Source organism: Talpa europaea (genome assembly GCF_964194135.1).
Source record: "Talpa europaea genome assembly, chromosome: 9".
Taxonomy (NCBI): Eukaryota; Metazoa; Chordata; class Mammalia; order Eulipotyphla; family Talpidae; genus Talpa; species Talpa europaea.
In genome coordinates this window covers 2182128-2194861 of record NC_140076.1, presented here as the reverse complement: position 1 = coordinate 2194861, position 12734 = coordinate 2182128, and the positions used below count along the sequence as shown (strand labels likewise).

The 12734-nt window shown below is 66.9% G+C and overlaps 1 protein-coding gene across 1 annotated transcript in view; it reads left to right on the top strand.

Moving 5' to 3' along the window:
• Positions 1–12734, top strand: part of CHD5 (chromodomain helicase DNA binding protein 5) — a gene marked incomplete at both ends in the record, with an annotated part of 55138 nt that overhangs the window by 31826 nt on the left and 10578 nt on the right. Inside the window, 14 exons of the mRNA XM_084244050.1 lie at positions 345–476; positions 2375–2492; positions 3552–3676; positions 4529–4760; positions 4927–5037; positions 5327–5499; positions 6591–6765; positions 6985–7077; positions 7269–7357; positions 7648–7781; positions 8220–8364; positions 8770–8929; positions 10194–10273; positions 10482–10602. Of these exons, the coding sequence (XP_084100176.1) occupies positions 345–476; positions 2375–2492; positions 3552–3676; positions 4529–4760; positions 4927–5037; positions 5327–5499; positions 6591–6765; positions 6985–7077; positions 7269–7357; positions 7648–7781; positions 8220–8364; positions 8770–8929; positions 10194–10273; positions 10482–10602 (1888 nt within the window). The remainder of the gene's footprint in view (positions 1–344; positions 477–2374; positions 2493–3551; positions 3677–4528; positions 4761–4926; positions 5038–5326; positions 5500–6590; positions 6766–6984; positions 7078–7268; positions 7358–7647; positions 7782–8219; positions 8365–8769; positions 8930–10193; positions 10274–10481; positions 10603–12734) is intronic.

The following is a 12734-nucleotide window of genomic DNA, read 5'->3' as shown; positions in this document are numbered from 1 at the left end:
CAGGGCGGCCGGGCCTGACCAACGTCCTGCCCGGCGGGGGCCCGGGGGGGCTTGCCTAGATGCATGTGCCCACGGTGACTGGGGGGTCGGGCCGAGCTCCTGCTGGGAGGGCGGCTTAGCTCCACGCGCCCGGTCTGCGGGGGCGCTGAGACGCGGGCTCGGGTCTTGATGGCGCCCGGCGGGGGCGGGGGCGCAGGCCTGAGCTGCCCCTGCTGAGCCCGGCCGGGTGGCCTTGGGCTCTGCGCTCAGCCCGTCCCCGGGCCCTTGTCCGTCCCGGGGGTCTCCGGGCGCACAGCCCGAGAGGACAGGGTAGCCCCCATGCCCCGCCTCGGCCGTGCCCGCAGGAGGCCCCGGTCCTGCCCAACGGCTCCTACGACGGCAGCTCCCTGGTCAAGTCCTCGGGGAAGCTCATGCTGCTGCAGAAGATGCTCAAGAAGCTGCGGGACGAGGGGCACCGGGTGCTCATCTTCTCCCAGGTGAGTGGCCGCGCGGCCTCCCTGCTGCCCCGGCCTCCGCGCCTGCCCTGTGAGCTGAAGGCACAACCTGCAGCACCCCCAGGGCCCGATGCCCTTCCCAGGGGGCTGCTGGTCTGTGCCCGGGGCCAGCGCGGGCGCTCGGGGCCCCTGGCCGCCTCCACAGGCCCCGCCGGCTGCCGTGCCAGAGCGGTGGGGGGGTCTCGCGTCCAGGCTGGGGTGACAGCCCCTGCCAGGTGACCTGACACAAGTCTGGGTTTTCACGAAGGGGGCGCTCTGGAGTAGTTTGAGGGGAACCCCGTGGGGGTTCAACCCCCAGCTCAACCCCGAGGTTGCACTCGCAGCGCCGCTGCTTTTCGGGTGGTCAGAGGCAGGGCCGTTGGCCTCGGGGGCGTGTCCACCTGGGTCCACCCTTCCGCGTCCTTTGCAGTGACCTCGCCTGTGTCAGGCTGTGCCAGGCGTGTGGTCTTGACCCGCCCTCAAGACACTCGTCGTCCTTTGGGAGACGGAGGTAGAGAGGCGGGGTGGGGGGCACAGGGATGGCCTTGAGGGGCGGGCGCTAAACAAGGTCCTGTTGGCGGGACTGAGCCGGTGCTCCCTGCCAGACACCGGATCTGGCCCCTTGTGTTCCGAAGGCTCTGGAAGCACCGCCTGGGGTCTCCGGCCCACCCTGGGGCACGGCAGGCCAAGGAATTGGGGGAAACTGACCACGCCTGTGACAGTGGGCGGGCCTGGGGCTGCGCCTGCAGCCCTTTTGTTTCCTCACGTGAGCCATGATTCTGCACTCAAGCTGGGCGGGTCGGAGGACAAGAACTGCGGCTTCTAGAAATGCGCCAGAGGAAAGTGAGGGGGACAGAGCCCGCCCCTCCAAAACGAGCCTGCATCCCCACACCCCAAAACTCACGACAGAACTGAGTGTGAAGACATCTGCAAAACAGCTGAACAGATGCCTCCTGACCAGAAGGATCGAAGAGCCTAGAAAAGACTAAATAAACATGTTTATGATGCTTCAAGATCATGGCGTAGCCCCCGTCGGTCAGGGAGCTGTCAAGGAAGCACAAGCAGGGGGAAATGAGACAAGAAGGACCGGGCAGGGAAAGGACCAGCGTGGACTGGACAGCCCTGGACCTGGTGCCAAGGACACCGGTGACCGGGGCCCTGGCTTGAGGGCCCCCAGAACAGAGCACAGGGGACAGCCCGGTGAGAAGGGCAGGCGGCCTGCGGACGTCGGCCTCCAGCAGGGGCTGCAGAAGAAAGAGAACGAGGTGAAGTCAGGTGCGGCGAGACCCCGCAGACCTGGAGGACGAGAGGACCCGGATCTGATGCCCACGCTGAGTATCCAGCAAGAGGACGCACGCACCACCCCTCCCAGAACAACCCCGCACGCCGTGGGGGGGCGGCACAGGTCAGAGCGGCGCCCACGGGAGCGGCAACCCTGGCCTTGGACTCTCATCGGCCACCGCGGGGCAGGGACCGTTGCAGCGTCTTCCCAGGCGGAGGGGCTGCCTTCTGGAGCATTCCCTGCAGCTGAGCGCGCACTCTCGGAGGGGGCGAACCAGGGTCTGCGGGCTCGGGGACCACCTTTCTGCATGCAGGGGAAGGAGGGAAATCGGGGTCACAGACGCGGTGCTCTGAGGTGGGCGTTCCAGGAAGAGTCGGGGGCCGGGGCAGGAGCAGGGGCGAGGTGCGAGCGGGGGCAGCTGGTACTCAGGCCGGCCACCGCGGCTGGTTTGGCCCTGGGGGCTTGAGACTGGAGCCCTGCGTCAGGTCTGCCTGGCTCCCAGCTGCCCCCACCCAGCAGGCTGCTCTGTCCTCCTCGGTTGTTGTGGGGGTCCCTGCCGATGGCCCCTTGGGGGGGTCCTTGCTCTGTGGCAGCCACCGGCCTGCTGTGTCCCCTGCAGATGACCAAGATGCTGGACCTCCTGGAGGACTTCCTGGAGTATGAGGGCTACAAGTATGAGCGCATCGACGGCGGCATCACCGGGGGCCTCCGGCAAGAGGCGATCGACCGATTCAACGGTACCCGCCTCGCCCAGGGCTTCCTGATGAGACCCCCGCCTCGGCTAGGCCCTGGCCAGGCCACCCAGCTGGTGTTCAGATTAGCCGCCACCCAAGGGGCTGGAGAAAGCGGACGGCCCTTAGGCCCCAGAGTGTCCCCTTAGTTGTAAACGCTAGAAGGTCCCGCCACGGCACCTCCTGGGGGCCCCCCAGGGTGCTGAGGGGCCCGGCTGTAACAGCTGTTCAGAGCGGACAGGAGCGAAGCTGAGGCCGAGGTCGGGCTGGCACCTGTGGGCTCCTGACACTGACAGCCCCCCGGCTATAAGCACTGCTGGATGGGGGCTCGTGCGCCCCACGGCCTACTCCCCAGAGGCACGAGAGGAAGGTGTGGGGTCCCAGCTGCCCACACTGCCCAGTCTGCCCTCCTGCTGCCCTGGAGGGAGAGAGGAGGGTGAGGGCCAGGAGGGTCTGCAAAGGAGGGAGCTCTGCAGTGGGGCTCTGCTGCCCAAGCACCCCCAAGCCCACCTGGGGCAAAGGTGAGGTGGGCGCAGAGCTTCCTGGTCTTCCGTGGGCCTGGCTGCCATGGGGCAGGTGTGGTCAGAGCTCTAGAGGGGACCGTGGTCAGTCCCAGGGTGCTTAGCAAAGACACCCCCAAGGCCTGAACCCAGCTGTGCTGTGATAGTCGGGACCCCGCTGGAGTGGCTGAGGTCACCCCGAGTGCCCCCGGTCATGCTGACAGCACCACAGGTGGGGGCAGCAGGGGACGGGCGGGAGAGCCAAGGCTGACCCTCGGGAGCATGGACTCGACCTGGCTGTGCTTTCACATGGACGTCCTGCCTGGTCTGGCGCCCAGCTGCGGGGCTGGGGACTCGGCGGGGCACAGGTGGGGGCTGCTCCGGCCCCGGCCCCGGGCTCCTGTAGCTTCTCTGACGCAGGGGCGGCTGCTGCTGTCACAGCTGCGGTCACAGCTCCCGCCCCTCCCTTGGCCTCCCCTCCCACCCTGGCTGCCGCCCGCCTGCGCTCACCCCTCTCTCCGGGGGTGCCCATCGCTCATCCGCGGTGCCCCCGTCTCCTCTTCAGCCCCTGGGGCCCAGCAGTTCTGCTTCCTGCTGTCGACCCGGGCGGGCGGCCTGGGCATCAACCTGGCCACGGCGGACACGGTCATCATCTACGACTCGGACTGGAACCCGCACAACGACATACAGGTCTGTGGCCCTGACGCCGACGCTCTGGGTGGCCCCCGCCCGCCGCTGGTTCTGTGGGTTTCTCCTCCTCTTCCTCCCTCCGCCAGATTGTGTCTCAGGGCTCCACCCCCGACCCCCGGCCAGCCCCGTGGAGTCTCGGCCCAAGAGGGGGCCCTGGGAGGTGAGTGGAGGCTTTGTACCCCCCTCCAGCTCCTCGTTGTGCAGAGGAGGAAACAGGCCCGCAGAGGGCAGAGGAGGTGTGCAAGGACATGCGGCCTTGTTGCTAACCCCCGGGGCCCCGCCTCGGGCCGAGGCCGTGGGGGGGCTGCACCGGAGGGACAAGAAGAGTGGGTGGGGCAGGTCTGTCGGAGCCGGGGTGGAAGAGACAGAGGCGGCCACTGAGGCCGGCGAGGAAGGAGGGGAGGGTGAGGGTCTAGACGCTGTGGGAGAAGACACACCTGACCCCCCGGGCACCCCGTTTGGGGCAGGGCATGTTGAGTTCTTTTTTTAGGGACGCGCACAAACTCGTGTCTCATGCACGGACACGCCAGTCCCATCATACAGGGCTGGAGCTCGTGTCTTCCGAACCCCGAGCAGCCCCTGAGCTGGCCACTCTGCAAAGTGGTGGGGGTTTCCAGACCCCAGGGGCTCACTACAGGAGGCTGGCACCCCCCACGCCCCCTGCTGCCAGCCCCCAGGCCCACATGAGACCCGGCACAGGGAGTGAGTGTCACCTGGCACACACCTCCACCCGCCTCTCCTTGTTGGTTGTGCAGAATGCACTCGTGGGCACGCACGCACACACGCATACACGCACGCATGCACGGCCCTAGCCTCGAGCAGCCTCGGGCCTGAGCTGCAGGTTGCCCCCAGGCCTTCAGCCGCGCCCACCGCATCGGCCAGAACAAGAAGGTGATGATCTACCGCTTCGTGACGCGGGCCTCGGTGGAGGAGCGCATCACGCAGGTGGCCAAACGCAAGATGATGCTCACCCACCTGGTGGTGCGGCCCGGCCTGGGCTCCAAGTCGGGCTCCATGACCAAGCAGGAGCTGGACGACATCCTCAAGTTCGGCACGGAGGAGCTCTTCAAGGACGACGTGGAGGGTGGGCCTCCGGGGGGCTGGGCGTGGGGTGGCCCTGCCTGAGACCCCGGTCCTGCGGCCCCGGCCACCTCGCCCACGGCCTCTCCTCTGCGCCCCCCTCCCTGTCTCCTGGCCGGGGTGTCGCTGGGCGCTGCCTTCCTGCCCTCAGCCCCTCTGTCTCTGCCCAGGCATGATGTCTCAGGGCCAGAGGCCGGTCACGCCCATCCCCGACATCCAGACCTCCAAAGGGGGCGCCCTGGCCGCCAGCGCCAAGAAAAAGCATGGCAGCACCCCCCCAGGTAGGGGCAGCAGTCCCCCAGCCCCTTCTGTGCCTTCCGCGGCTGCCCCTGGGGAAGACAGGCCCCCTCGCGCGGCCCGCTGCTCCCTTGTCTGCAATTTTGGGCTCCGCTGCCCCCGCCACTGGTGCCCTCACCGAGGTGCCCCCGCTGCCGAGGGGGCCAGGACGGCCGCTGCAGGCGTCCCTGGTCACCGTGCCCCTCGGCTGCAGCCCCGCGGGGGCAAAGGGCGGAGGTCAGGGCACGGCCCGGCCGCAGGCCCGAGGCACCCAGCCCGCGGCCGTGCGCGCAGGTGACAACAAGGACGTGGAGGACAGCAGCGTGATCCACTACGACGACGCGGCCATCTCCAAGCTGCTGGACAGGAACCAGGACGCCACGGACGACACGGAGCTGCAGAACATGAACGAGTACCTGAGCTCCTTCAAGGTCGCGCAGTACGTGGTGCGCGAAGAGGACGGCGTGGTGAGGCCCCGCCCCCGCCCCGCCCCCGCCGCGGCCCCGCCCCCGCCGCGGCCCCGGCCCCGGCCCCACCCCCGGCGCGCCCCCGGCCCCGCCCCCGCCCCGCCCCCGCCCCCGCCGCGGCCCCGGCGCTCCCCCGGCCCCGCCCCTGCCGCGGCCCCGCCCCCGCCGCGGCCCCGCCCCGGCCCCAGCCCCGCCCCTGCCGCAGCCCCGCCCTCACCCCGCCGCGGCCCCGCCCCCGCCCTGCTGCGGCCCCGCCCCCGCCGCGCCCCCGGCCCCGCCCCTGCCGCAGCCCCGCCCTCACCCCGCCACGGCCCCGCCCCCGCCCTGCTGCGGCCCCGCCCCCGCCGCGGCCCCGGCGCCCCCGCCGCGGCCCCGCCCCCCCCGCCGCGGCCCCGCCCCCGCCGCGGCCCCGGCGCCCCCGCCCCCGCCCCCGCCGCGGCCCCGCCCCCGCCCCCGCTGCGGCCCCGCCCCCGCCGCGGCCCCGCCCCCGCCCCCGCCGCGGCCCCGCCCCCGCCCCCGCCGCGGCCCCGCCCCCGCCCCCGCCGCGGCCCCGCCCCGCTCTGCCCAGTGACCTCCCGCCACCTGCTCAGCCCCGCGGAGCTCAGGCCCCGGACGGCTCCCCACCCCAGAACACGCCCGCGTCCCGCCCAGGGCGCTCCGCTCTGCTCCTGCCGGCAGACCCTCAGTTCCTGGGCCTCTCCCCAGTGGCCCCCACTTCCACTTAAACGCCCAGCGCTCTCCCTGTGGGCCCCGGGCGTTGCGATCCTTGTGTGGGCGCCACTTTTCTTTTTGAAACGGTGCCAGTGCCTGGCACAAGGCCGGGGAATGTAGGCACGTGCCTGCCTGAAGGAGCGAGTGAGTGAGTGAGAGTGTGACGGGCAGCGGGAGGAGGAAGGTCAGCGGGACGGGGCCGCAGGGAGGGTCCTGAGCAGGCGGGCCTTGCGGTCCATGCCTGGCCGCTGCAGCGGTGGCGGGTGTCCTGGAGGCGGCACGGGGCCCGAGAGGCCCAGCCACTCGCCTGCCTTGGCACCTGTGCCCGTGGGGTGCTCCCTGCGGCCCTGCCCCACTGAGCCGTGCGCCTGCATCTCCAGGAGGAGGTGGAGCGGGAGATCATCAAGCAGGAGGAGAACGTGGACCCCGACTACTGGGAGAAGCTGCTGCGGCACCACTACGAGCAGCAGCAGGAGGACCTGGCCCGGAACCTGGGCAAGGGCAAGCGCGTCCGCAAGCAGGTCAACTACAACGATGCCTCCCAGGAGGACCAGGGTGCGTGTCCCGGCTGGGGGCGTGGCACCGGGGAGAGGGCCTGGGGCCGGCTCCGGCAGGTCAGAGGGGACAGCCCTGTGCATGTTAATGCTGACCTGCGTGGTCTGCTATTACTTGCTGGGCGACAGGGCCCGACCTGGCCTTGGGGGTGGGTGGGCCGGGGATGGGCTTCCGCTGGCATCACTCACTCTGTGCCCCCCGCCTCCTCTCCCACCCCAGAGTGGCAGGACGAGCTGTCAGATAACCAGTCCGAGTATTCCATCGGCTCTGAGGATGAGGACGAGGACTTTGAGGAAAGGCCAGAAGGGCAGAGTGAGTCTCAGAGCTGGTGAACCAGGCTGGGGCTGAGGCTGCGTGTTGGGGAGCCGCTGGGCAGCCTGGGGTCCCCCGAGGGCATCAGAACAAGCTCGAGGGCGGGATCCTGCTGTCCTGGGATGACTTGGCAGATGCGGTGGGTGATCAGGTTACCCTGGGCTCCGCTGAGGGGTGTGGTTGCCCCCCAGGCGGACGGCGGCAGTCCCGGAGGCAGCTGAAGAGTGACAGGGACAAGCCCCTGCCCCCTCTTCTTGCTCGTGTTGGTGGCAACATCGAGGTGGGACCTGCCTGCACCCCCATGCTCCCCCGTCCCCTTTCCCAATCCATCTCATCCTCTCTCAGAACAAGGAGCTCATCCCAGCAGCCCCCCCTGGGGTGTGGTGGAGGGGCGGGGTGTGAGGCTGGGATTTGCCCCGTCACCCACCTAGTGGAAGTCTGTCTGGGCACGAGCCAGGGTCTGGTTCTTGCCCTCGTCGGAGGCCCTGCCTTCTGCATGTCCCCTCCCTGCTGTCCCTCCCCCCGCGCCTTTCTTCCCGACCCCGAATGCTCTGCTCTTGTCCTGCCCAGGTGCTGGGCTTCAATGCCCGACAGCGGAAGGCTTTTCTGAATGCCATCATGCGCTGGGGCATGCCCCCCCAGGATGCCTTCAACTCCCACTGGCTGGTGCGGGACCTGCGTGGGAAGAGCGAGAAGGAATTCAGGTAACGGGGCCGAAACGGTGGCCCTGGTGCGGGGCGGGCGGGCTCCGCCTGCGTGAATCAGCACCACGGACAGCAGCCCCGCTCCCGCCAGGCCAAGGGCGCTGGAGACCTCCTGCCCGCTGGTGTTTTGGGTGGCCGGGGTCCTGGTGCTGGGCAGGGGTGAGTTGCAGAAAACCCCGAACAGCCACCTCTGCCAGACTAGCTGGCGTCAACGACAGGGAGGAGGATCTGGGTTGTCCAGGCTGAGGCTGACCAGGAGGTTCCCCTACCAGGCACGGTTCCTCCGTCCCTCCCCGCAGGCTGGCCCAGCAGGCCTGGGTGGGAAGCACACGATGAATTCCAGCCAGGGGGCTCCCCGGGGGTCACGCTCCAATCCCGGCGCTATCAGAGGGTCCTTGCTGGCCTCCCACCCCCTGAGCCCTGGTCCTCCTGCCCCAGAGCCTATGTGTCCCTCTTCATGCGGCACCTGTGTGAGCCGGGGGCTGACGGCGCGGAGACGTTTGCGGACGGCGTGCCCCGCGAGGGCCTCTCGAGGCAGCACGTGCTCACGCGCATTGGGGTCATGTCACTGGTTAGGAAGAAGGTGGGTGAGTAAGCCTTTATTGGGCCCTTCCTGGTGGCTGCCCTCGGCCCTGATTGCCCCCGGAGCGGGGAGATCAGTGGGCAGAGGACAAGGGTCTGGCCCGGATCATGTAGCTGCCCAGGGTCTGAGCCACGCTGGAGGCACTGGTCCAGAACGCCTCATTGGCAGGGATGTTGGGGGGCAGCTGGCAGCCAGGGTGGCTGATTACAGGGTGGAGGACCCAGAGGCAGACTGGACTGGGTGGGGTCTGTGGTCAGAAGTGCGCCTGCCCTGCACTGGCCGGCCTCAGGCGAGGTGACAGCCACCCCAGCGTCGTCCTGTCCTCCCGGCCACCCTGGGCTCTTCGGCTGAGCTGCGACCCTCTCTCTCCCCCTGGCTCCCCACCTGCCCTCCCACCTGCCCCAGGTTCAGGAGTTTGAGCACGTCAACGGGAAGTACAGCACACCCGACTTGGTCCCTGAGGGGCCGGAAGGCAAGAAGCCGGGCGAGGTCATCTCCTCGGACCCCAACACGCCGGTGCCTGCCAGCCCCGCCCACCTCCCGCCTGCCCCACTGAGCCTGCCAGGTCTGGGGCTGAGTGGGGGCGGGCGCCTGGGTCACGGGCCCCCTTGGGGGGCCCCACAGAGGACAGCCTTCCCCCTCACAGCCTGCGCCTGGAGCCATGTTACCCGCCTGGGTGTCTTCATGAAGACAGTTTTGAGAAATGAGTTGCGTGCCACGAAATGTAGCCTTTTAAGGTGCACGTTTTGGGCATTTTCTAGCATATTCCTAGGGTGGTGCCACCCTCACCCTAGTTCAGAGCATTTCCAGAAAGAATCGTACCAGTTAGCACGGACAGACCGCGTTTGCCACCCGTTCACCAGCTGATGCATCTTGGGTGGTTTCTGCTTTTTGGCTCCTTCCGCACGGACGCGCTGTCTGTCTGGCCGGGATGATTCTGGGCGTGACGGTGCCGTGGCTGTTTGTGTCCGTGAACACCACGACTCCGCTTCTCTTGGGTGCAGAGCTGGGGAGGGGCCCCGGCTGACTGGCCCGGCCACTGTGCCCACGCTCAGGCGGTGCGTGGGGTCCTTCTTCCCCGTGTCTCCCCGACTCGCCCCCCGGCTGGGGGTTGTGAGCCTTCCCACCCACTCAGGGGCCGCCGTGTGTCCGCTGTGGACAAAGGCCTTTTCAGACCCACTGCCCGTGAGCTGGCTCCGTCCCTGGGTCGGCTGAGCTCTTCCTGCGTCTCTTGGTGACCGTGTGCCTATTTGGGGGAAGCATCTTCCTGTGGTTGGGTCTCTCAGACCTGCCCCACCTGTCCCTGGTGACAGGGGGGACCCCGAGTGGCCTGGGGGCCTCCATGACACCTGCTCCTGAGCACCCTCTGGAGGTGGACACACCTGTGTGGCCCTGGGCCGGTCCCTGAGCCTATGAGCCATGTTTTCTTCTCTGCTACCTGGGGCGACCTGGGCGGGCTGGTTGCCCCCCTTGGGCTACTCAGAGACATGGACCGCTGGCACCTTGCATCGTGTCTAGACCGACTCAACACCGAGGGGGCTCACGGCCAGGAGGGACCACGTCTAGGACCTGGCTTCCTGTCTGGGCCTCCACCCTCCTCGCGTCCTGCTTCCAGAGGGGTGACCCCACTGCGTGCAGCCCTGTCCTGTGGGCCCAAGGTCACCCCCGTGTCGGCGGTCTGTACTGGGTCTCTGCTCGCCTGTCCTCCTGGTGGTGCCTGGCCCCGATGGAGCCTCCTGCAGGCCAGGCCCCCCCTCCTCTCCGGCTCTCCATTTCTTGCCCTCTCCCCTCAACCCCCGAGCCCACCGTCTCGTCTCTTGGTCTTTCAGACAAAATGGAAGCCCAGCTGGGCTACATGGAGGAGAAGGATCTGGGGGTGCAGAAGCCAAAGAAGCCACCAGAAATCCAGGTACAGAAGGTGGCGGTGCCTGGACACCTGCTGGGTACAGGGGGTGCGTGGGGCCTGGGTGCCTTCCCAGGCCTTCCCCATCTAACTGGAAGCCTCGCCTCCTGGCCCTGAGTTTGGGGTTCTGGGTCTGGGGGCCAGGAGGGTGGGTGCCAGCTCCTTTGCTGTTGAGGCCCCAGGCTCTGAAGCAGCCCTGCCCTGTCCTTCCCAGGCCCTGCCGGCTGCCCTGGACAGAGTGGAGGGCGAGGACAAGCACGAGAGCTCAGACGGCAAGGAGAGAGCCCGGGAGGACACGGAGAAGGCCCAGCCGTCCCCAGAGCCACTGCTGAAAGGTGGGGCTTCCCACGGGCCCTGCCCCGGGTCCCCCCAGCACCCTCCATCACAAAACGTGGCCCCGTTCACTTAGCAGCCTGTGTTCAAGCTTCATCCCTGCCGGAGCATCTAGGAGACCTTCGCTCCTTCTTGTGCCGAACGTCCCGCTGCGTGGACGGTGGGGTGCGGGCCTGGGGTTGCGTCTGTCTGGCTGCTGGGACTGACCGCCTGCACACGTGGGGCGCGCGGGCGGTGCGGGCTCGTCTGGTAACCTCCTGATATTTGGAAGAATCACCAGCTTGTATTTTGCCATGGGCTGCCCCGAGTTCCAGCCCCACCGGCCAGGAGGGAGGGTTCCTGTTTCACCGCAGTCTCCCCGACGCCAGTTACCACCTGTCTTTTCCGTGCTGGCCCTCCCGGCGGGCAAGAAGGGCGGCTCCCTGTGGCTTTGGTCTGTGTTTCCCTGAGGCAGGAAGACGCATCCTTTTGGAGTTCATTGGCCGTTTGTATTGCTGGGGAACGGCCACCTCAGATCTTAGCTCCCTGTGTCAGCGGCTGCTTTGCTCACTCAGTGGTTAAGGTTTCTTCGTAGGTACGTGCTCCTCGTCAGCGGGACGGCTTGCAAGATTTTTTTCCCATTTCTTTGCACCTACCTGTGTGATTGTTGTAGGAGTGTCTCTCGCAAGCAGGGTGCAGAGGGGACTTGTTCATTCAAATCTAGCCGTCTATTGGCCGGCAGTTTAATCTTGTTACAGTGATTGTAATAGCTGGAAATTTGGAGAACACCAATGACTTTATTTTGGGCTTTTTTTTTTTTTTTAAAGATTTATTTTATACAACAACTGGGGTACAGGCCAGATGTGCGGGAGGGTGAGAGGATTCACCAGAGACAGAGCGGGGAGCAGAACAGGCAGACTGATGAAATGCACTGCTGAGGGGAGCAGCGGGCGCCAGGAGAGGTCTGCGCGCCATGTGAGACCCTCACTGGCCGGGATCGAACCGGCGCTGCAGAGGCTGCGGACAGCTTCACAGTGCGGCGCTCAACCGCCTGCGCCACCGGGGAGGCCCTGTTTTGGGCTCTGCACTCCCTGCTTTTGTTCCCTTTCCTGCCCTCTCTTGGAGTCATCACACCTTCTTTACTCTTCCCTTTTTCTCCTCAGCTCGTCTGGGAGGTGCCCAGGCTCGTTCCTTAGGTTTCTAACACGCGCCCCTCCCAACTAACGCAAGGGCCGGAGCCAACCGTGGCTCCCCTTCGCCCCTCTCCACCCTCCCTGAGCTCTTGCCCAGTGTTTTAGTTGCTATTTGTCTAAATTCCCCAGATTTAATTGGTTTTTACGTGTTTCTGAATCTCTGGCCCTTCCTTGGCCTGCGGCCTCAGCAGGTCTGTGTTTGCATTTTCGTCGTTGCTTGCTCAGTGTCCTTCCTCCTGGAGCAGCCCCTTGGTTTATGTCTTCTTCTTCTTCTTTTTTTAAAGATTTAATGTATTTATGTATAAATTGCGTAGAAGACCTGGGGTGCAGGCTGAGGTGTGAGGATGCATCAAGGACAGAGTGGGGAGCAGAACAGGCGGACCTACTGAAATGCACTGCTGAGGGGAGCAGCGGGGAGACGGGAGAGGTCTGCTGCGCCCTGTGGGTAGCTCCCTGGCCGGGGGATGGAACTGGTGCTGCAGAGGCTTCCTAGTGCTGAGACTGAACCCCCGCGCCCCCAGGGAGGCCCCTGACTTTCTTTGTACAGCTGTCATGCTTTTCTCAGTCTCCCGTCTTGTCGTCTCCCCATGATGCTGATTTCCCGCCGCCATTCCAGCCGCTCCTCATGAATTCGCTCGTCCTGAGCAGCTGCTGAAGTGGCTGTGCGCTGCGGCTGCCCGGGCCCCAGGGTGCAGGCACTAACCCCAACCGGCAAAGCCTCCGCGTGGGATTTGCACCCCGGTGCAGAGACAGGCAGCCAGCCGTGCGCAGACATATGTCCTGCTCAACCACAGACGCCATCTGCAGCGAGGAGCGAGGTGGTGCCGTCTGGCGCGAGCCTGCCGTGTCCTCTGTCCTCCGTTGCTCTTCGGCCTCCTGCAAGGCTTTTCGAGCAAACCCCAGAGCCGGCTTCAGCGGCTTTTAGCCCATTTGTATTGCAGCAATTCGTAGCCACCGGGCAG